This window comes from Aotus nancymaae, unplaced genomic scaffold (genome assembly GCF_030222135.1).
Source record: "Aotus nancymaae isolate 86718 unplaced genomic scaffold, 86718_ANA_hifiasm-v0.15.2.pri h1tg000018l, whole genome shotgun sequence".
Lineage (NCBI taxonomy): Eukaryota > Metazoa > Chordata > Mammalia > Primates > Aotidae > Aotus > Aotus nancymaae.
In genome coordinates, this window is record NW_026988430.1 from 8214290 (window position 1) to 8237970 (window position 23681).

The window sequence follows — 23681 nt, forward strand, 5'->3', positions numbered from 1 at the left end:
TCTGAGGGACAGCAGAATATTGTGGGGGGCCTGGCACTGTCCCTGGCACACAGTAGGCACTCATCAAGCCCCCGCCAGCCCCTCTGCTCCTGGCTTCTGAGGCAACAGGAAATGATCAGCCACCTTGTTCTCACTGGGGAGCCTCCCTGCCACCCAGATGGTCACAAGGGCCTCCTGGGATGCTGCCCACCTTGGCAGCCAGGCCCCTCTGGAGGGGCCAGTCTGCGCCTGACACTCATGACCAACGCCCTGGGAAGAGCCTGCCCGTGCCTGAGTGAGGAACCCTGCATTCTCCTTGCCACCCATGGCCTGGGGCTGCCCTGGGAATCCAGGCTCCACCCTCTCCAACTCCCAGGCCCACTGCTACCCTCAATGCCTGACCTGTGCCCACCTGACTCAAACTGGCTACTGTTCAGCAAGTTTACAAAGTGTTCTCAGTCTGGACAGGAACGGTTTTCAATCCTTTATTTCAGAAAGGAGAGCCAGGAGAACTGGGGACTTAGAAAACAGATTCTAAACTCAAAAGTCCCCAGCCCAGGTGTTCAGAGCCAGGGTCTGGGGGTTTTGTGCTGGGCAGGGGCTGCCCTGGGAGGGTGAGAGAGGGGGAGGCACTTTAGGACACTCCTTAGGCTGTGGAAGGTGTCAGCTGGGCCTTTGAAGCCACTAACCTCTGCTTCCAATCCTGGAGAGCCCTGAGTGGAGGACCCAAGGGGGTTTCTTCCTGAAAGGGCCCCCACCCCGAGTGTCAGAGAAGCCAGCAGGAGCTGAGGGTGGGAGATGCTGTAACAGCAGCCACAGCCTCCAGGGACCCAGGCAGGCCCAGCTTCCCACCTGGCACTGAGCATGCCATCTGCTTTAGGCCCTGGCTGGAGGCAGGTGGGCAGCTTGTTCCCTCAGCGCAGGGGCTGGGGGCACAGACGCAGGCCCAGCACTCCAAACTCAAAACCCCCATGAGAAGCCTCAGTCTTGTGGGAAATGCCTCCAGCCGAACCCCTCTGTCCCAACGCACTCTTCATCTGCCTACTGAAGAAACTTCTGGAAATAGCAGAGACTTGAGGGACCCCTTCTTGGGGTGTGTGTATTTGTATTTTTCTGTTTGGGTGTTTGTGTGTCCCAGTAGGACCGACGCCCCCAGGGAGATGGGGCAGGTGGGCGGGAGGCCTGGAAGGCGCCATTACTTCTTCACGATCTGGATGACGTCCTCATGCTCCATGGTGTGGGTCAGGCCCACCCGCTGCGGACTGTACTTGGTGCTGGTGCCCTGGGTGAGGAATGGGGGCAGAGGGGTCACCTCAGCTTGGACTGGCCAAGGCCAAGGCCAAGAAAGATATCCCCGGGGTGTGTGTCCTGGGGGTGAATGCTGACATAAGGTCGGGGCCCCAGGCAGCAGGACGTCTGCAGTGGTCTGACCATCCCTGACCTCAAAGGTGGGGGAGGGCCAGGCACAGTGGCTAATGCCTGTAATCCCAGCACTTTTGGAGGCCAAGATGGGAGGATCATTTGAGCTCAGGAGTTCCAGACCAGCCTGGGCCAGATAGCAAGATCCTGTCTCCATGAAAACTGAGCCAAGCATGCTGGTGTGTGCCTGTAGTCCCAGCTACTTGTGACGCTGAGGTGGGAGGATTGCTTGAGCACAGGATGTCAAGGCTGCAGTGAGCCGTCACTGTGCCACTGCACTCCAGCCTGGGAGACAGAGCCAGACCCTGTCTCAAAAAAAAAGAAAAAAGAAAAGAAAAAGGGTGGGGAAGGCCCATGTCCAGCCTGGGTTGGCACGTACGTTCTATGGAGGACAGACACACAGTCATGCCAATCCCCACAGGAAGGACAGGAACGCCATGCAGAGGAATGTGAACGCCTTGCTCTATGCCTAACCCGGGGGCACTGCTGGGTCTGACCCCCTGCCTGCCTCCCACCCAGACACTTACCCACACTAGGGCATACTTGAACTGGCTGGCGAGTGACCGGTGGATGCGGTGGCACTGGAGGACACGAGAGAGACAGAGAGGTGAGGCTCCACCTAACCCTATCCCAAGCTCGGCTGCACTGTCTCTCACTCCTCCTGGCCCCACCTGTGGCCTGAAGCCTCCCACATATCACATCACCCCAACTCCCAGAGCAGCATACACCCTCCAGTGCTCCTTGGTAGGGATGAAGGTCACAGGGGTCCCAGATGTCACCTGAAACTGGAAGGAGACCCTGGAGGGGCAGCCAGCATTTGCCCTGAGAGTGTGGACCTCTGGTTGCCACGCTGATGGTGGGACAGTGGAGGGCGGCAGGGAAGGGACTCTGCAATTGTGCGATGTGGCTCCTCCCCCCACATTCCCACAAGTCTTCCAGGCCCCAGTGGGAGACAAAATGCCTCAGCCCAGTATCCCTGGGGCGGAGGCGGTGCCAGGACTGCAGGTACACTTCCCTGACAGAGATGGGAAGGTGGCTGATTCTGGCCTGCAAACGGGTCTTACATATGACTCAGCTTGCCACTTGTGAGTGTCTGAAGGGATTCAGGAGGGTAATCGTGAGTCTCCTTGGCTCCTCCTGCTGTGATCTCAAGCCTAGGTCTTAGAGAGATGGGACTTTGCGTGGCCTCATTTGTTCAACACCTCCAGGGTGGCACCCAGAGACCTGGGGCTGGGCTTGCAGAAGGAATGAATGCATGAGACCAGATTGCAAGCCCAGCCGCCACTGTCATAAGGGGCTAGAGGGACAGCTGGGCCTACAGTGTCCCTTGCTTCCATGATACAAATCCCAAGAAGAAATCAGCTTGAGGAAAATAACGCCTGGGAAAGCAACAGCCCAGAAGGACGGCCATGTGACCCAACACTTGGCCACCACCGGTGCCTGCAGGGTCATGTTCAAGTGACAGAATTCTGAACAGAGAAAGGCAGCCTCGTGCTCCCTGAGCCCAGAGCACCTCCCCTGGGGCCTGTCGATGCCGCTCCCCTATCTGGGATGCTCCCCACCCCAACTCTTCACTGCCAGACCCGCTAGTTCCACAAGCCAGCTCAGGTCGCCTCCTTGAAACCTCGGTCCTGACTTCTGTGTTGAGCTAGCGCCACTCCCCACTCCTTGACTGATGCCTGAATGGCATGGGAGCAGGGTTACTGGCATCCATGCACTACAGGCAGCGTGCTGAGTGCCCTACATGCTGGACTTCATTCAACGTGAGGGGGCAGGCAGCACATCCCCCCTCACAGGAGAGGTTGGAGGCACAGCACATGGCTAGGAAGGGGTGCTGCAGATGCAGCCCCAGACTGTCCAACTCCAGAGACTGTGTGTCAGCATCTGAGATTGAGACCAGCAGAGCCCACCCCTGGCCCAGGACACCTCAGGCAGAACAGAGCTCCAAGGAGCACGCAGAGCTCCCACCCCTTGTTAGGGCAGGTCTTGTCAACTCACCACGTGCTCCACTGAGGCCCCTTTCCGGAGAATGATGGCATCTGTGAAGTCCGGCCTCTCTGCAGGGTGAGATGGGGAGAGCGTCAACCACACACGAGGACCCACACTGCCACCTCATGATTCTGCCCGAGGGAAGAGCTGGCTGCAGAGGCCCTTTCGGTCTCCTTGCCTTGGTCTAGCGTCCCCGATATCCAGCACGCCCTCCGCAAATATCCCTGAGCCATCTTCTACAAGCTTGACTTGAACACAGTGACTCAAAATAAATCAAAGTCCAGGATCACACTGCCTGCCACCCATCTGCCATGACAGCACTGACAGAGACCAGGATCTAGACTGAACGGGCAGGGCCCGAAGGGATGTTGGAGTCTCGTGAGGGAAACTGTAGCTCGCTCCTTGCTGCCAAGGTCGGGGTTGATGCAAAGTGCTCCGAATTCAGCAGCTGGGACCCCAGGGCATATGTGTGTGTGCACCCACCAGGAGGATGGGTGGGGGTCAGACATGGGGAGGGCTCTTGTGGATTCAGGTCACTAATGCTCCTGCGGTGGGGCCTGTCACTGTGAGGGGAGGTCAGGATGGCACTAACTGCTGCAGCCAGTGAGGATCCCGAGGTAGCCTTGCCCCACCAGGACACCCTCAAAACCAGCAGTGCCCAGTGCTGAGAAGGGAAAAGAGCTGAGATGTGTCTAAATAAGCCAGGCCAGAGCTGGTGCTGGGGTCTCTGGGCACCACCCACAGGCCTGGCAGCCTTTTAGGGAGGATGAAGCTCAGCCTGTTTCTCAGCTACACGCAGCGTAACTCACGTCCTCTCTTCTTGGTGTAGATGCAGGTCAGGGCCAAGTACTCCCAAAGCATCTCCAGCAGGTAATCCAAGTTCAGCTTCATGCCACAGCTGCAAAGAGGGAGGCGGCCAGTCAGGCAGGGGCCCCTGTGAGTTCAGAGGCTGGGTCTCCACTTCTCACTATTGGAGGGGACAATTTCCACTGGCCAGCATGGGCACCAAGGCCAGGTGGCTCGCCAGTGCCCACAGGGAAACAAGCCCATTACTCTTGATGGCAGCGTGATGTTTCTGCTGCCAGTGCCTCTGGACACCAATCATGGTCACAGTCAACCAGGGTCAGCATCTCTCCTGGGGGCTGGCAAGACTGTGTGCTCTGTGAAGGGTTGTACCTTGTGTCTGATGAAGGGCTGCTGTGGGGAGATGGCCGGGGGCTGTGACGGGACCAAGGGCAAAGGCTGGGACCCAGAGCTCACTCCTTGCAGAGAGGAGCTAGGGAATGCCAGGAAGTCCAGTAGGGATTTCAGCATGAAGAGGAGAGAACCGAGGCTCTGGAGGCACCAGGTCTAGGGTGGACCGTGGCTTAATTGTTTGCAGTGTGACCCTGAGCTGTGTCCTAACCTCTGTAGAGCTGTTCTACGTACGAGCAGGTAAAGGTGTAGAGCTGTCAGCCCTGAGGATGGTAGCCCCTCTAAGTCCTGGGACACAGCAGGAGAGGAGCTGAGGCTGTGCTATGGGACGGACACTGCTCTTTGTGGTGGCTACAACAACCACAAAATGGTCCTTGTACTCAGGCCAGGACCCTCAACCATCATTTGCACTGTCCAGCCTCTTGGTCCCTGAGTTCTCTGTACTGTCGGCTGAGCTTCACTGTGAAGCTGCAGAGCGCCGGCTTCAAGCCAGGAAACCAGAAAAGGGAAGCACCTGAATCAGTCTGCCCCAGAGAGGAACCTGCCAGGCGCTGCTGGCAAGTGAACAAACAGCCGGTGTGGGCGGTACCCCTGGGATCCGCCCTGCAAAGGAGGGCAGGAAGTAGGTGACCAGAGCCTGAGAACGTTAGTTCCCTTTTCCCCTTTGAGCTGTGATCAGACAGAAGCCACACTTTTCAGAGCACCAGGAGAGGTAGGCTGACACCCAGGGCTAAGTTCAGTACTAAGTTAAGAAGTCTTAACCATTCAACCTTAGTTGATGAAATCCTTCTGTTTTCTTAACCAGAGCCCACAAGACATCACCCACCCTGCCCATGGCAATTCACGACTGGAACAGGCCAATGCCTCCAGCAGCCATGACGGGGACCCTCCTGCAGTGTCTCCTTGACCTCGTGGACAAAGTCCTCTGCCCTGGGCAGGAAGCCCTGGGCTCTGTGAGGGCTGTGTGCTGCTGGAGGCTGTGCTGGCTTTTCCTCCTCCACAGCCAGAGTGGCTGGGAGGCCTGATGACTGGGGTCAGAACCCAGAAAGGACAGCAGAGTGGCAGGATGCCAGCAGCCTCACCTGATGACCACGCTGTTGGGTTTTCGGGCCAGGCGGTCCACCTCTTCCATGGAGATCTGGTCGATTTTGTTATAAACCTGAGATTGAAACGGTGGAGGCCAGTGCTAAGAAGGACAGGAGCAAGGGATCCAGGAAAGGGCCCTACATCGCCCTGTGCCAGCTGCAGCCCTTCCTCGGCGAACTGAGCCTATGCCCTCCTCCCCCTTGCTGCCTCAGGGTGGGGAAGGCTGGGCTGGAACCCTGGTTTCAAGCTCTCCACATCTGCAAGATGCAAGCAGCCACTGAGGTGAGGTGAAGGGAGGGGAGAGCCTCAGACTCTTTCTGCTTCTCTCACAAGGTTCCAGAAGCTCAGGAAACGCATGTGGTGGAAAGGCCGAGTGGCCAGGCCAGGGCTCCCTTCTGCACTTACATACAGGCAGGGCATGTACACCCGGTTGCCCACGATCACATCGATGAACTCATCTGGGGAGCAGTCTTCTCGGAAGAGCACTTCTGCATTGAAGATCTCTGAGGGGCTCCAATTAAGGGCAATCTGTGTGCCAGCTGCCCCTGTGCCCCCTCAGCGGAGGGCTCCAAAGAGCGGAACAGGAAATATGCTAGATGCATGGGACCTCGGCGGTTATCTGCTTGTGAGGTTTTTTACAAGACTGGAAAGCTTTGGAAGCCCTCTCTTTTTTCTTCCCCAGAGGAACCACAGTATATAAAAGTTTCAATCAATATAGGATTTCAATCTTGATGGCCAGGCAGGGAGAAAAATGTACCTGCTAGAATCCCCCAAGCCCCTCAGGGGAAGCCTTGGTTTAGTGCCAGGAGCATCTGAAAGCTGGTCTAACCCAGCTTCTCCCATGAAGGACTCTCCACTGGGGGCCATCCTGCCTCTGCTCACACACCTCTGGGGACGAGAGGCTCACATCTGACTGAGTTCTCTATATGCCAGGTATAACTCTGCGTGAGGCCCTGCCCTGTCCCCCAGGGCCCCAGAACTCAAACGGCCCCCGACACTGCTTTAGACGCACCACCCGCTCCCCAGCCCTCCCTGAGGCTTCTCCACGCTAGGAAGCCCTAGTCCTCAGAGGCTGTTTCCCATGACACCTTTTTCTTCCAGATGTCATGTGGCTACCACAGTGCCCAGCACTCGGTGAGGAGCCCAGAAGCCACTGTCAAGTGCATGGCTGCAGCCCTGGCAGTGTGGAGCTTTCCCAGAGGCTGCTCAAATGGACAGGGGGGTCAGTGGGGGTGACTTGCTGCCACCCTGGGGCACGAGGCCTCCTGTCTTGGTCAGTCCTCCCACTGCCCTGAGAGTGGTGGCTGCCCTCCCTCCTTGTCTTTCAGGAAAGGATATTGTATTCGTGCAGGATGAGCTGCACCAGCTTTTCCGAGCATTGGGTCAGCGTGACTGTTGAGTTAAAGGAGATGCCGCCACCTTTCTTGGGCTAAAGGAGGAGAGAGGGGCAGGGAGAACTCTTATCGAGGGCCCACAGCAACGGCCCCATGGCCTCAGTTGCTGGCCAACACACTCTCAAAACTGCCACACCCACGGCCCGAAGGCCAGAGAGGTGCCTCACCTTGAAGTAGATGTTAGGCTTGTGCTTGTTGAGGCGGATGCCCACGGACTCCAGCTCCTTCTCCAGCAGAGACCTAGGCAGAGCACCCCATAGGCCCTCACAGGTTGTCCACAGAGCCAGGCCTCCCTGTTCCACAGGACGTCACTCCCCACCCAGACACTGACTCTCTCCTCCACCCCCTTCCCCAGCAACCCGGAGTACACTCCTTCCCAAAGCCCCGGAGCAGCTTCTAAACTCTGCCACAGTCCCAGAGGGGGCTGGCCCGGTTTACAGTTGGGGTACACAGGCAAGCGGTGGAGCCCCCACGAGGTGACCACATGAGGGTACTCCTTCTGGTCCTGAGGAGGCAGGCCTGGTGTGCCCCACTGCTAGGATGTAGGATGAACATTGCTTCTGTGCTTGGGGCTGGGCTCCTGGCAGGTTCTGGGCAGTGACGGGGCACCTGTGCCTCTGTGAACAGGAAGCAGAGCCAGGCCAAGCCCCTTGGCCCCCAGCCCCAATATGCCTCTGTGCTGGCTGGACACAAGCCTCGAGGAGAAGACGCCCTGGGCTGGGTGGCGTTGGGTTTAGTCTGTGAAAAGTCCTACCACTATTCTCACCTGTGAAAGGGCCAAGCACCCAGAGGACACCCAGTATGAGCTCAGGGACACACTGGCCCTCCCCAGACTTGTAAGCCTGCCCCATGCCCCACCCTGCAGACCTCTGCACCTCTCCCTTGGTGGCATCCAGCATCATGATGACGACATCAGCCGTGCGTGCCACAGCAATCACCTGCCGGCCACGGCCTTTTCCTGGATGGGTGGAGGGATGCAGTTACATACCTGGACCCATGTGACCACTACCCTGCCCAAGGCGCCCTGGACTCCTGCCCTTTACAGACCTACTACGGCCGCTGCCACATACCAGCACAAGCTAAATGATTTTCTTGGCATTTTTCTTAATCCACATGTTTTACTCATGGAGACTTATTTCAGAAGGAAATCCGACACCACCACCATAAAAGGAGTAACAGGATAATAATGGCTGTCCTACCCCCACCCCATCATGTGGCAGGCCCCAGGCGAAATGCTTCCTGAACATTTCCTCACTTCATCCTCAAAACTATCCTGTAAATTAAGTATTATCATGCCCATTCTACAGCTGAGGAAACTGAGGCTTGGCTCAGAGATACCCAATCACTTGCCCAAGATCACAAAGCTAGTGTGGTGCCAAGGATTTGAACTGGAACCCGCCTTTTCTGGAAAGCGGGGTAATGGATCAGGGACCCAGGGTGATCTCCATGACAGCCACACCCAATTTCAACAATCAGTAGCAGAGCTCCATCCCGCCTCCCACATGCCTGCCCTGCCTCCCACCTTGGGCTGCGCCTTCAATGATTCCGGGAAGGTCCAGGAGCTGGATATTGGCGCCTTTGTACTAGGATGCAGAAGAGAAGAAAGGCAAGGCAAGGCTGGGCCTCCACTGGGAAGGTTCTGCCTTGACCTGGGACATCTGCAATAGGCCTAGGGCTCAGGGGCTGAGGGAAACCCAGGTGCCAACCTGTGGCCAAGTCCAAGCCTCGTCACCACCCCAGCCCGGTGCTGACCACAGCCTGTGAGCTGAGTAGCCACCTAGGGAGGGCCCAGGATCTCCCAGTCCCACAACCCTCATCGCTGATGGTACCAGGGTTTCACAAATAAATTGCTTCACCGTGGGAAACTCAAGGCCACACACCCAGCTGCCCAAAGCAAACACAGCCCAAGGCAGTGAAGCTTCATGGGGAGGCAGAAGGATCCAGCCAAGCAGCAGTTAGTGGCCAGAGCTGCACTGGTGTTGCGGAGGACAGCACAGGGCACCAGGCAGAGTGGCCACGTGCTGGCCTGACCTCCCAATTCCAGGCCCCGCGAGGCATCTCTGGGGTCCAGCACCTAGGATCCCCAGAATTGCCAGTGCTGGAGGGCAAAGCAGCTCAGTCCAGAGCCTGTCCTGACATGGGGACATCCACCCTGACTCTCACACACGGTGGGCACATGCACAAGTGCAAAACAAGCACGTGCCCCTTCTCCTTCAGGGCCCAGCACACCCACTTACTTCAATTACTCCAGGAATACACGTCAGAGTGGTGAACTCATAGGATGCTGCCTCGCTGGCCGTGGAGGTCATCAGACTCAAGAATGTGGACTAGGAGAAAAAGAGGTCACTGCACTGAGGAGCCTTGTCCCTGCCTCCCAGGAGATGCCCCACAGGGCTGGGAGCCTTCAGGTGCAGGCAGCAGGAGGAGCCCCTCTCACTCTCGGCTTGGTGACTTGGGTGGCTATGAAGAGACCTCTCAGCCAGGAGGCTCACCTCTGGTCCTGTCCCAGATGTGTCAGACAGCAGAAGACCCACCTGTTCCTTGGAGGCCTCAGGACTGTCTTAGGTAAAGGCAGGGATCTGGATCCTGAGGGGGTTCCCCACATACATCAGGAGCCTACCCCAGCCCCACACAATCCTCCAGGCCTTCCTGGCCCCGGAGAACTTTAAGCAGCTGGCAGTCCCACGGCACTCCCAGTACCCAGACATGCTGCGCACCCAGAGAGGGTGTGAGGAGGTGTGCAAGGAGACACCAACCTCCCAGGCTGAGGCAGAGACAGGAGAGCTGTGGGGAGTGGGGAACTGGGAAGATGTGGATGTGACCACTCAGACCACCATTCGCTGTGGCTGGGAGTTGGAGAGACCTGGCTTTGAATCCTGCCTCTGCCAGGGTGTCCTGGAATTGGGCAGGAAACTCCATACTCTCAGCTTCAGGCCCTTCACATGCTGAATGGGCACGAATCCACTCCCTACCTCGCAGGACTGCACAGGGATTACAAAGATAAGGCCCGGGACGTGCTCGCTCCAAACACTGTAACACCTCAGTGATAGATGCTGCCGTCGAGAAGGCCAGCCAAGCAGTGTGCAGACCCAGGAAGGGAAGAAAGCCAGCCCCATGCCTCCTGCCCCATTCTCATCAGCAGGGCCCCAGGAACAGGAAGCCTGAGACTCTGAGTTGCAGGGCCGGGTATCCAGACCCTGCCTCCTGGCTGGCTGGCAGGAAGACTGAGGGCACACCACCCCAGTGCACCCTCAGACCTCTGCAGCCCAGAATGTGGCAGGTGATGGAAATACATCAGGTCCTCAAATCCAGAAACCCTCAGCCTTGGGGACCTCCTGGAAACGCAAGAAATGATGAAAACCTGGTGGACTGGACAGGTATGGATATTCAGTGTGGCCCTGAGAACAATGACTGTTGAGACACCCAGCAACCAACATCAGGGCCACTCCCTGATTCTGCCTGGCCCCTGTGAGTGACAGACCTGGGCCCTCCCATGGCGAGAGAACCTATACTCCCAGTAAGGCCGTTGGGATCTGTCACGGGCCCAGACTTCAAGGGTAACTCTTGGTAACTAGAGCGGCTTCTCTATCAATCTCTCTCTTTCTCTGATACATATACCAGTCATGTAGGCAGACCTTACAACAAACAAAACTAAACACTGCGCAGCCTGCACCAAGCACCCAGGAAAAGGTAGCTGTCACCACCTTCCCCTGTGCCAGGCCCACAGTAACGGAAACTGGGTGTGGGCTCAAGTCGTTCAGCTCAACTGAGTTACAAGCTGCTCCCCAGCACCTGTCCAGGAGCTTTGGCTGTTACTCGCTTGGCCTATGTTCTAGCAACCTCTCCACTGTCACGCTTTCACCTTGCCCTGCTCTAGCTTGCTATCTACACAACAGCCAGAGTGATTCTGCAAAGAAGTAAGTCAGCGCCCAGATGGTGGTTTTTAATGCTATTCTCCAATAAAAGGAACCAGGGCTCCTTGGAGAAATGGCAGATTCTAGGCCAGGACAGGGAATATACAAAATGAGCCTGGGACATCTTGCAGTGTCAGAAAGTAAGGAAGTGCTGGAAAAACACAATGGTGGAAGTACATCAAAGAAGCCAACTAAAATAGCTCCAAAGCTAAAACAATTTCAGCAGCAAAAGGACATGGTAAGGGTTTAGACCACAAAGCACAAAAATAGCCCCCTATGAGTCCATACGGAGATCAATAAATGATTGAATAAAACAAATGAATGGGAGAGAAGAGACAAATCTCCCATGCAGAATTCCAAACAGTTTCCGTAGATGCTCCCCTCAAGGCGGCCGTGGAGGTGGGCTGCACACGTCACCTCCCCGCCAGATCACGGCGCGGCAAGGGGAGAAGAAAGCTTCTCCACGGTGGAAAAACCTGACGCACCTCAGTCAAGTAGTCAAGGTCAGCATCAGCAGGGATAAGCAGTGGTGACAGTATGTGCCCTTCGTGTGATGTGATAAAAATAGCACTTTACCTCCGTGGTCTTCCTTGCTAGACTATAACCCCAGACTAACCATGAGAAAAACATCGGACGAACCCCAACTGAAGGACTTTCTACAGAACACGGGAATGGTACTCCTTAAAACAGTCAAGGACATCAAATCAAGGCGTGTCTAGGAAACTGTCTAGAAGAACCTAAGGAGACATAACAACTCAACCGCGATGTGGGATCTCAGGACAGAAAAAGGACAGCGGGGAGGAGCTAAGGAAATCTGCATAAAGCAAGACTTGAGGCAGTGACGGATCAACACTGATAGGTATAAAACGTTAACCCGGGGGAAGCTGGGTGTGGAGTATGTGGGAACTCTGTACTACCTTTGCAATTTTTCTGTAAATTCAAGACGATTCTAAAATAAAAAGTTTGTTTTAGGCCGGGCGTGGTGGCTCATGCCTGTAATCCCAGCACTTTGGGAGGCCGAGGTGGGTGGATCACCTGAGGTCAGGAGTTCAAAACCAGCCTGGCCAACATGTTGAAACCCCGTCTCAACTAAAAATACAAAAAAATTAGCCAGGCGTGGTGGCCAGTGCCTGTAATCCCAGCTACTTGGGAGGCTTAAGCAGGAGAATTGCTTGAACCTGGGAGGCGGAGGTTGCACTGAGCTAAGATCACGCCATTGCACTCCAGCCTGGGCAACAAGAGTGAAACTGTCTCAAAAAAAAAGTTTATTTTAAAAAAGCCGATCAGATATATCTCTCTTCTGCTCAAAACCCTGCGATGATGTTTATCTTATTCCTCACATAAAAAGTAAATCAATATAGATTGTACATTAAGCGGAGCAACTTTCAGAAGACACCTTCTAAAAACTCTGCAGTTTCATTCTTCAATCCAAGCCAGGGTCCTTCTGGCCGCCCATAAGTCCCTATCCTCTCTGTCTTCTGCCCTCGTGCTCCTTAGGGAACCACCTGGGACTCCCTGGACACGCCCAGCAAGTGCCTGCCTAAGCGCCTCTGTGCTCACTGTTCCCTCTGTCTGGAATGTTCTCACCCAGGACTCTGCAAGCTCCCTCACTTCCTTCCAGCCCCTGCCCAAATACTCACTCGCCAGAGAAACCGGCCGGGACCGTTGTAACTAGCGGACCTTCGCCCTGTCACTCACCAGCCCCCGCTCCTCACCACTTGATGCACCTCATCTTTACTTATTTACTGTACTTTCTCTTCAAGAATGGGAAATCTATGTGGGCGGGGACAGAGCTCTGTCTTGTTCCTGCTGTGTCTCTAGTCTCTGGCGCAGTGCCCAGCACATGACACACGCTCGAGATTCACACTCAAGAAGTATTTGTGCGTGATGACTGAGTCAGAAGACCAAGTAGGGCTATATCTCCTGGCAAGAGGAAAAAGCGTCCTCCACGTTAGGAAGATAAAGGGCTGGGATCTCACCCTGGGGGAGGCCGGGTCTTCTGTGTCCCCGGAACTAAGCAGAAAGGCAGCGAGGGGAGCCCGGATGGTCACCTGTTTGAAAGACGACTTCCTGCCTTCCTCCCCGAGGCCCACAATGACCATCACTGACCTTACCCACAGAGGGAAATCCAATCAGCGCCACTCGGGCATCGCCCGACTTCATGACATCAAAGCCCTCTCCTTTGGATGAGGCGGATTTGGATGGTTCCAGGAGCTGGGCCCGATACTTGGCGAGCTTAGCTTTCAGCAGGCCCAGATGATACTCAGTGGCTAAAGGATGGAAAGCAAGACAAAACATGAGTGGCCACGGTGTCCAAGCCCAGGGGTTAGGCACGACCCACACATGGCCAAGTGCTGGCTGGGAAGCAACCGCTGTCAAGGAGATCAGGAGAGAAAAAACCACCCCTCGGCTATAAAAAGGCCCCCCTGGCTTCTCAATTCATTTAGGATAAAATCCAGTCTCTTTGTTGAGACCTCACCACCCTATTGAGAACCAATGGTTCTCAACAGAGGAGACACCACTCCTTGCGGGGCATTCTGGAAATTCTGGGAGATGTTTTCTGTTCACTTTGATGAAGTCCTCACTGACATCTATTGGGCAAAGGACAGGAAAACCAGCTGTACCATAAGGTGAGTCAGTCCTGCATAGCTGAGGAGAATTTGTCCCAAGTCCGTGACTTGTCACATCCCAAAGGCACCCACAGAGGGAAAACCTGGGTTAGGACCGCTGGGCCTAAAACCCAGCTCTGTTTACATATAAACAGGACGTTTTCTGCAGTGTTAATATACACTGAAATTCCCAGGAATGCAACTATTGTATATATGAAGGGAAGACTATGTCATGCTTGTCTGAAGCTTTGCCTAGAGCTGCTCACCATTCTGGGATCCCACCTGGCAGCACCTCTTGTGGGGTAACTCAGTGGCCAGCACGACACAGCTGCATGGTGGCTGGCACAGCCCCAGTGATTCTACCTAGAGGCATGAGCATTTCACTGCTTCAGGGTAACTTCGTTATATCCTGGCAGCACTCCAGCATTCACATATTTAAAGAAATACCATTTTCATTACAAATTGCTTTCCTTTTTCTTCTCCTTTATATTACTATTAGGGTATTACATTGGTTTTTTTTCAAATTCTATGGGTACATGAGTTACATTACTGATGAGGAATTTTACTTCAGGACCGTAAAGCGTGTTACAAACTCTTTGCTATAAAACGTGGCTGTGGTTGAGACTGAGAACCAGGACCCTATGTGACCTGGCTCCTGCTACTTCAATATACTCTGCTACATTCCAGACACAGTGGCTTTCTCCTCTCTCCTTTTTTTAAGAGATGGGGGTCTCATTCTATCCCTCAGAGTAGAGTTCAGCAGCACGATTACAGCTCACTACAGCCTGGAACTCCTGCCTCAGCCCCCTGAATAACTAGGACTACATGCATGCACCACCAGGCCTGACTAATTTAAAAAATTGTTTCTGGGCCAGGCAAAGTGGCTCACACCTGTAATCCCAGCACTTTGGGAGTCTGAGGCTAGTGGATCACAAGGTCAAGAGTTCAAGACCAGCCTGGCCAACACAGTGAAACCCTGTCTCTACTAAAGACACAAAAATTAGCCAGACACAGTAGCACACACCTGTAGTCCCAGCTACTCGGAAGGCTGAGGCAGGAGAATAACTTGAACCTGGGAAGTGGAAGTTGCAGTGAGCCGAGATCGTGCCACTGCACTCTAGCCTGGGTGACAGAGTGCGACTCAGTGTTGGGGATGGGGGGAGGAATTGTTTTTGTAGAGATGGGGTGTTGCTATGTTGCCCAGGCTAGTCTTAAACTCCTGGCTGTAAACAATCATCCTGCCTCAGCCTCTCAAAGTGCTAGGATTAGAGGTTGAGCCACTGTGCTTGGCCTTTCTTTTTTTTACTTTTTTTCAGAGTCTCACTCAGTCACCCAGGCTGGAGTGCAATGGCTCGATCTCGGCTCACTGCAACCTACACCTCCCGGGTTCAAGCAATTCTGCCTCAGCCTACCTAGTAGCTGGGGTTACGGGCACACACTATCACGCTCAGCTAATTTTTGTATTTTTAGTAGAGACAGGGTTTCACCATGTTAGCCAGGATGGTCTCCACCTCTTGGCCTAACGATCCACCCGCCTCGGCCTCCCAAAGTGCTGGGATGACAGGCATCTTTTTTTTCTTTTCTAGAACATGCTGACCTCATTCCTTCCTTGGGACCTTCACACTGGCGATTCTCTCCATTTCAACAAGATCTTCGTGAAGCTGGTTCCTTCCCATCATTTGAGGTGCCGTTCAAATGTCACCTCTTCAAAGGGGCCTCCCCCGCCCAGTCTCGGGGCGGTGTCCTACAGAGGTTGAGAGCTTGTGTCAGAACTCCACCCTGCCATTACTGGGGCCATTTTACTTTGGAAAAGTTAGTCTTCTTGTGCATCAGTTTTTAATCTGCAAATAAGGTTATTAACAGTAGTAACTACTTAGGCAGATTTCTTTTCTTTTTTTTCTTTTGAGACAATGTTTCACTCTTCTTGCCCAGGCTAGAGTGCAATGATGCAATCTCAGCTCACCGAAACCTCCACCTCCTGGGTTCAAGCGATTCTCCTGCCCCAGCCCTCTGAGTAGCTGGGATTACAGGCACGCACCACCATGCCCGGCTAATTTTTTGGATCAGGTGATCCGCCCACCTAGACCTCCCAAAGTGCTGGGATTACAGGCATGAGCCACCAACAAGAGACTTGCTGTGTCACCCAGACCGGAGTGCAATGGTGCCATCTCAGCTCACTGCAACCCCCACCTCCTGGGTTCAAGCGATTCTTCTGCCTCAGCCTCCAAAGTGGCTGGGATTACAGGCGCCCGGCTAATTTTTGTATTTTTTTTTTATTTTTATTTTTTGAGACGGAGTTTCGCTCTTGTTACCCAGGCTGGAGTGCAATGGCGCGATCTCGGCTCACCGCAACCTCCGCCTCCTGGGTTCAGGCAATTCTCCTGCCTCAGCCTCCTGAGTAGCTGGGATTACAGGCACGCACCACCATGCCCAGCTAATTTTTTGTATTAGTAGAGACGGGGTTTCACCATGTTGACCAGGATGGTCTCGATCTCTTGACCTCATGATCCACCCGCCTCGGCCTCCCAAAGTGCTGGGATTACAGGCTTGAGCCACCGCGCCCGGCCTTAATTTTTGTATTTTTAGTAGAGACAGGGTTTCACTATGTTGGCCAGGCTGGTCCTGAACTCCTGACCTCATGATCTGCCCACTTTGGCCTCCCAAAGTGTTGGGATTATAGGAGTGAATCACCATGCCGGGCCCTTCTTTTTTCTTTTTTTTTTTTCGAGACAGAGTCTTCTCTGTTGCCCAGGCTGGAGTGCAATGGCGCCATCTCGGCTCACTGCAACCTCCGCCTCCTGGGTTCAAGCGATTCTCCTGGCTCCGCCTCCTGAGTAGCTGGGACTACAGGCATATACCACCATGCCCGGCTAATTTTTCTATTTTAGAGATGGGGTTTCGCCACGTAGCCCAGTTTGGTCTTGAACTCCTGACTTCAAGTGATCCACCGACCTTGGTCTCCCAAAGTGGGATTACAGACATGAGCCACTGTGACTGACCATACTTCAGCAGATTTCTGATGGTGGTGGAATGATACAGAAGGCTTAGAGAAAGAACTAAGAACATTGCTTAGCACACAGTAAGCACCCAATAAAAGTTGGCTATAATCTACAGCAAATTCCACCCTTCCCCAGGCCCCTTCCTCCCTCATGAGCCAGTTTACTGTCTTCTCGACTCTGAAAACTACCTTATTTCTTTACTTCCCTGACTCCGATAGGTCAGGAAATGGGACTGGATCATTTTCTGGGACTGTGCTTCCAGCACAGGGCCCAGGTACACGGGAAATATTTTATCAAGTGAATAAGTGAATTGATAGCAGTGAGAAAGGGTTGAGAACGGGTTCTGCAGCTAGGCATGGTGGCTGAGGCCTGTAATCCCAGCACTCTGGGAGGCTGAGGAGGGAGGACTGCTTGAGGCTGGGAGTTCAAGACCACTCTGGGTAACACAGTGAGACTGTGCTTCTATAAAAAACACAAAAAATTAGCCTGGTGCGGTGGTGCATGCCTGAGGTCCCAGCTACTTGAGAGGTGGAGGTGGGAGGATTGCTTGAAACCAGAAGTTTGAAGTTATAGTGAGCTATGAATACAGCCTGGGCAACAGAGCAAGACTGTCTCAGAAAAAAAAAAAAAAAAAAATGAATTCAGTGATAGTCAGGTACACATGGCCCTTCTTGTCATCTCAGCTCCTACAATTCTGAGCATCTCTGAGGGGAAGGACTAGGTTTTAATCACCTTTCCATCTCCTTTGCCTAACACTGTAAAGTGGCAGCATCTCCAGCCTCCCTACGAGTTTCCTTGGGCCTTACAGGTAATATTCCACACAGCAGCCAGAGGGAACTTTCAAGACATAAGTCAGAATAGACTCTCCCCTGCTTAACACCCTGTGCCAGCTCCCACTGGCTTAGAACACAGGAGTCTTTCCCATGACCTGTGGCTCTGCATGATCAGCTCCGTCCTGTTCTATCACTGCACCCCAGCCACCGTCCCGTTGATCTCTAAACAGCCAAGTTTGTTCCTACCTCAGGACCTTTGCACTAGCTGCTCTTTCTGGCAGGAACACTCTTCCCCCAGATGTTTGCGTGACTGGTTCCTTCTTCTCATTCTGGTCTTAGGTCAAACGCCCCATCCTTATGGTGGTCTTCTGTATCATACCAGCTAAGCAGGCCCAATCCCCAGCCGCTCCCCACCCTCAATACCCTGCTGTATCACCCTGGTTTGTCTTCATAGCACATATTGCTGGCTGACATTATCTTATTTATTTGGCTTCTAGTTTCCAGACTGTCAACTAGAAGGTCAGATCGAAGGGCTGGGATATGCCTGCTGTGTTCACTGCTTTAACCACAGTGCCTAGCACACAGTAAAGGCTCAGGAAAGATCAGCTGTGGATGGTGACTCACGCCTGTAATCTCAGCACTTTGGGAGGCCAAGGCGGGCGGATCACCTGAGGTCCGGACTTCGAGACCATCCTGGCCAACATGGCAAAACCCCATCTCTACTAAAAAAATACAAAAATTAGCCAGGCATGGTGGCACATGCCTGTAATCCCAGCTACTTGGAGGCTGAGGCAGGAGAATCACTTGAACCTGGGAGGTGGAGGTTGCAGTGAGTCCACATGGCACCATTGCACTCCAGTCTGGGTGACAGAGCAAAATTCTGTCTCAAACAAACAAACAAAAAAATATTTACAGAAGGAATGAGTCATAAAGGGCCCTCAACTCCTTGGCCTTCAAACCTAAATGGAACCAAGGGAGGGCAGGCACTGGGACCAGCCATCCAGTGTTTCTTGCTTCCTGCTCCCACAAGCCTGAGTGGCTAGGCACTAATCTGTCCAATTTCATCTCCCATCACTCCTCCATATCCCCTTCTGATGTAGATTGTTTTCACTGTCCCATGAACACACCGTGCTCACTCCCATGTCTTTGCCTCAGCAGTGCCCCCAACCTGGGATACTCTTCCAACAACCGGCTCAAGTCCCACTTCCTCCTGGTGTCACCGTTCTTCTCTCCTCACCTCTCTTCTCTGAGCTCCTCCAGCCCTTAAAACCTAAAGTCCAAATCTCAGGCTTCATTATGTACTATCTACGCTGGGGCGTTTAAATACTGTGTGTTCACCATGTGCCCAGTGCTTTGTAAAGGCCATCTACTTTAACTCAGCTGTAAGCTAAGATGGAGCAGGGGAATATTACCCCATTTACACATGAGGGCACTGAGGCTCCACGGAGTGAAGTGACTTTCCAATGTTTTACAGAAGGTACGTGGTGGACCTGGGGTTCAAATCCAGGCCTTCCCAACTCCAGAGCCTGAATCCCTTGCTCCAGTGGGCTCTCAGCTGCTGGGTGAGGCTGTTCCTGAGAGGTCTCCTCTTGAGCTTCCCAGAACAACAGGGGAGACCAATGGCCCAGACCTAGCCATCAGGAGACTGGGGTTTGAACCCCAGCCGGGCCTCTCTCTGGGTCAGATGCTTTCTCTGTGAGCTGGGATCACTCTGCTCTGGCACACGGTCTGGTACTGATCAGATCTCTTTGGGGCCGTTTGCAGTGAGACCTGCACGTGAGACCCGCTCCCGCCTGGCCCTGCCTTAGGCGCACAGGGCGGCCTTGGCACTTGTCTGGCAACTTCTCCGCGGCCTCGGATCCTGCCCCAGCATTACTGCTGGAGTTTTCCCCCATTTTACAGACAGGAAAACTGAGGCGGGCAGAAAGGAAGACCCCGCCCGGCCGGCCCTTACCCTTGTTCTTCTGCGTCCGAGCGATCTCCTTCTCGATCTCCGAGATCTTCTCTAAGATCCCCATGGCGGCAGCAGAGTTGGGCGTACGAAAGGCGGCTGCGGAGGCACCGGGAATTCCGGTCTGTCGGCGGCAACAGAAAAGCGTGCGCCCGGAAGCCAAGGAGAACAGCGTTCTCGTGGGCGCCTGGTGCTACGGGATTCAGAGTCCGGGCGGGCGCCATCGAGCCAAGTGCCAGACACTACGGGTTCCGCCCGCTGGGCCGGCCAGGCTGTGGACCGCTGGAAAGGACCGGACCGTGTTGTGCTGGCTCGCGGCTAAGGCTGGCAGGAGCAGGCAACGAATAGAGGGAATCTGCCCATGAGGCGCCCTGAACTGCGGGTGTCTGAGCGCAGCTGACTGCCAGTGTAATGAAAAGAAGCTGAACCGAAAGCCTGGTGGCTCTCATTTTATACTATAAATGGAGGTGTCCAATCTTTTGGCTTCCCTGGGTCACATTGGAAGAAGAATTGTCTTGGACCACACATAAAATACACTAACGATAGCTGATGAGCTTAAAAACAAAAATCTCAATGGTTTTTTGTTTGTTTCTTTGTTTTGTTTTGTTTTTTTGAGATGGAGTCTCACATTGTCGCCCAGGCTATAGTGCAGTGGCCTCAGCTCACTGCAGCTTCCGCCTCCTGAGTTCAAGCGATTCTCCTGCCTCAGCCTCCCCAGTAGCTAGGATTACAGGCGCCCACCACCACGCTCAGCTGATTTTTGCCTTTTTAGTAGAGGCAGGGTTTGGCCATGTTGGGCAGGCTTGTGACAAACTCCTGACCTCAAGTGATCTGCCTGCCTCAGGTTCACAAAGTGCTGGGATTGCAGGCATGAGCCACTGCACCCCGCCTAAATTTCATAATGTTTTAAGAAAGTTTATGAATTTGTGTTCGGCCACATTCAAAGCTGTCCTGGGCTACATGTGGCTGCAGGCCTCGGGTTGGACAAGCTTGAAGAGGTTCAAAGCGGATCCCCAAGATCTACCAACCGCACTCCAGCCTGGGCAACAGAGCGAGATCCTGTCTCAAAAAAAGAAAAAAAACGTGGATCCCCATACCACTGGCATTTTTTTGTTGTTCTTTTTTGTTTTTGGAGACAGGGTCTCACTTGATCACCCAGGCTGGTGTGCAGTGGTATGATCACAGCTCACTGCAGCCTCGATCTCCCAGGCTCAGGTGAGTCTCCCTCCTCTGTCTCCCAAGTAGCTGGGACCACAGACCTGTGCAACCACGCCTCGCTGGTTTTTGTATTATGTTGTAGAGACAGAGTTTCACCATTGTTGCCCAGGCTGGTCTCGAACTTCTGAGCTCAAGCAATCCGCCAGCCTTGGCCTCCCAGAGTGCTGGGATTACAGGCATGAGCCACCACACCTGGCCCCCCATACCACCTTAACTAAGTAGTCCAACTCAGCATCACCTATCATCAGTTGCCTCCTGATGTGAAGCAGTGTAAAGTAGACAGTATCTTGTGACTTTTTTTTTTTTTTTTTAAGACAGGATTTCCTTCTGTTGCTTAGGCTAGAGTGCAGTGGTGTGACTACAGCTCACTGTAACCTCAACCTCCCAGGCTCAAGTGATCCTCCCACCTCAGCCTCCTGAGTAATTGTGACTACAGGCCCAAACCATCATGTCTGGCTAATTAAAAAAAAAAACAAAACTTTGTTTAAGAGATGGGGGTCTCACTATGTTGCCCAGGCTGGTCTTGAACTCCTGGTCTCAAGCAATCCTCCCACCTCAGCCTCCCAAAGTGCTGGGATTACAGGCATAAGTTGCTCGCTTGGTCGACAGCATCACTTATGTAGAATTCTTGCCAAAAATACTATAAATGAGTTTAGGCATCAGGAAACATCAGATAAATGTAGAAAGTAGAACATTTTATAAGGCAAGTGGCCTTGGTTCATCAAAATTGTCAATGACAGTGGCGGAGAGGGCAGGCAGGGGGATTGTTCTAAATGAAAAAAATGTTGCATGTGTGGAACTTGTCTGGATCCTGGTTGAAATTTTTATTTTATTTATTTATATTTATATATCTTTTTCTGTTTTTAGAGATGGGGTCTCTCTCTATCACCCAGGCTGGAGTATAGTGGCATGATTGTGGTTCACTGCATCCTTGAGCTCCTGGGCTCAAGTGATCCTCCAGCTTCAGCCTCCCAAGTAGCTAGGACTACAGGCACGTGCTGCCATGGCTAGTTAATTCTGGTTGAAAAATTTAAAAGCACCTATAAAAAGTCATTCCGAGCTGGGTGCGGTGCTGTGTACCTGTAGTCCTGATTACTTGGAAGGCTGAGGCAGGAGAATCGCTTGAGCCCAGAAGGTTGAGGCTGCAGTGAGCCATAATCATGCCACTACACATCAGCCAGGGCCATAGAGTGAGATGCTGTCTCTAAAATAAATTAAATAAATAAACATTTTGAGTAAATAAAAAAACATTCTGAGGACAATTTGGGGAAAATCTAACTATGAATCAGATATTGAATATTCTGGAGCTATTACCAGTTTTCTTGGTGTGATGAATGTCTTTATTCTTAGCAGAGGTACATGCAGTATTTAGGGGTTGTCTTCATGGGCTCAGGCTGCCATAGAATACCATGGACTTGGTGGCTTAACCAACAGACATTTATTTTTTCACAGTCTAGACGCTGCAAGTCTGAGAGCAGGATGCCAGCATAGTTGCATTCTGGTGAGGGCTCTCTTCCCATTTTGCAGAGGGCCACTTTCCCACAGTGTCCTCAAATGCCCTTTCCTCAATGCGTTTCATTGATTTTCTCTTCTCTATTTTATTGATCTCTGCTCTAATCTAAATTATTTCCTCTCTTCTGCAATTTAGGCTTAGTCTGGTTTTGGTGTTGTTTTTTTTCCTAGTTCCTTAAGTTGTAAAGTTAGGTTGTTGATTTGAGATTTTTCTTCTTCTTCTTCTTTATTTTTTTTGAGACAGAGTCTCACTCTGTCACCCAGGCTGGAGTGCAGTGGCACCATCTTGGCTCACTGCAACCTCTGCCTCCCGGGTTCAAGTGAGTCTCCAACCTCAGCCTCCTGAGTAGCTGGAACTATAGGGTATGACATCATGCCTGGCTAATTTTTTGTATTTTTAGTAGAGATGGAGTTTCACCATGTTAGCCAGGATGGTCTTGATTTCTTGACCTTGTGATCTGCCTGCCTCAGCCTCCCAAAGTGCTGGGATTACAGGCATGAGCCACCACGCCCGGTTGAGATCTTTCTTATTTTTCACATAAGCATTTAACAGGTCTAAAATTTCCTTTTAGCACTGCTTTTGCTGCATCCCCCAAGCTTCAGCGTGCTGTTTTTATTCATACCTCTTTATTGGTTTAAAGTAATTTTATTTTATTTTTTTAAGTTTTATTTCGAGACCGGGTCTCACTCTGTCGCCCAGGCTGGAGTGCAGTGACGTGATCTCAGCTCACTGTAGCCTCTGCCTCCCGGGTTCAAGCAATTCTCCCACCTCAGCCTCCCAAGTAGCTGGGATTACAGGTGCCCACCACCATGCCTGGCTAATTTTTGCATTTTTAGTAGAGATGGGGTTTTACCATGTTGGCAAGGCTGGCCTCGAACTCCTGATCTCAGGTGATCTGCCCACCTCGGCCTCCCAAAGTGCTAGGATTACAGGCATGAGCTGCCGCACCTGCCCTAAAGTCATTTTAAATCCCATTTGAGCAGCCACTCACCCAGTGAATTGATGTGGGATCTCCTCCCTTCTCAGACCCACAGAATGAATGAGAACCTGGTCATCCAGCACCATGTGGGTGAGCCCTGACCCTCCACAGAGGAAGCCCAGCTGGCATCACCCTGATCAGCACCCTAGTGTCTCCTGGCATTCAGCAGTGTCGATCTCACGGTCTCCAAGGCCCCAAAATCCCTGCCTGCTTCAATTTTGGAGACCCCAGACCCCCACCCCTGCCCTCTCCATTATCTCCGTCATAGGCCTCTTGGGGACGTCTCTAAGAACCTTTTCTTTTCCATCCCTAAAATCCAAAAACCCGATCGGGAGGGTGTAGACTCATCCCAGGGCGGGCAAGTTCCCTCCCCACCAGGGCTTCGAGCACAGGAGCACTTCTCAGCAGGATGCTGTGCTCCATCAGTCAAAATGCATTTCTGGGTTGTGAATTATTTGTTTCTATGCTTTTCACCCTAATTAATTATATGTCCCTTCGAAGCCTTGCTTGACTCCTCCTACAGGGCCTTAGAAGGTACTAAATAAATGTGTCCAAATGGTGGGTGAGCGGTACATAGATGCTGCGGGGGGCGGGGCGGTCAATAGCAAACAGGGACTGGGAAGAGGAAACACCTCCAGGGACGAGGACAGACAAGCGTGTGCCC

The 23681-nt window shown here is 53.0% G+C and overlaps 1 protein-coding gene across 4 annotated transcripts; it reads right to left on the reverse strand.

The window, feature by feature from the left end:
* Positions 1 to 448: 448 nt before the first annotated feature.
* On the reverse strand, positions 449 to 19476 carry DRG2 (developmentally regulated GTP binding protein 2). 4 transcript variants are annotated; one of them, XM_064378238.1, is made up of 14 exons: positions 19311 to 19401; positions 15182 to 15328; positions 13085 to 13245; positions 9299 to 9388; positions 8584 to 8644; positions 7929 to 8019; positions 7229 to 7301; positions 7005 to 7096; positions 6073 to 6169; positions 5664 to 5740; positions 4197 to 4285; positions 3397 to 3455; positions 1926 to 1979; positions 449 to 1261 (listed from the first exon to the last, which is right to left on the reverse strand). In XM_064378238.1, exons 3-14 carry the CDS (start codon positions 13136 to 13138, stop codon positions 1175 to 1177), a joined length of 924 nt encoding a protein of 307 aa, XP_064234308.1. In that variant the 5' UTR covers positions 13139 to 13245; positions 15182 to 15328; positions 19311 to 19401; the 3' UTR covers positions 449 to 1174. The 4 variants fall into 4 exon arrangements, with proteins under 4 accessions (XP_064234308.1, XP_064234307.1, XP_064234309.1 ...); XM_064378237.1 differs by lacking the exon at positions 15182 to 15328 and having other exon boundaries at positions 19311 to 19476; XM_064378239.1 differs by lacking the exons at positions 15182 to 15328; positions 19311 to 19401 and having other exon boundaries at positions 13090 to 13176.
* Between the last annotated feature and the right edge of the window lie 4205 nt (positions 19477 to 23681).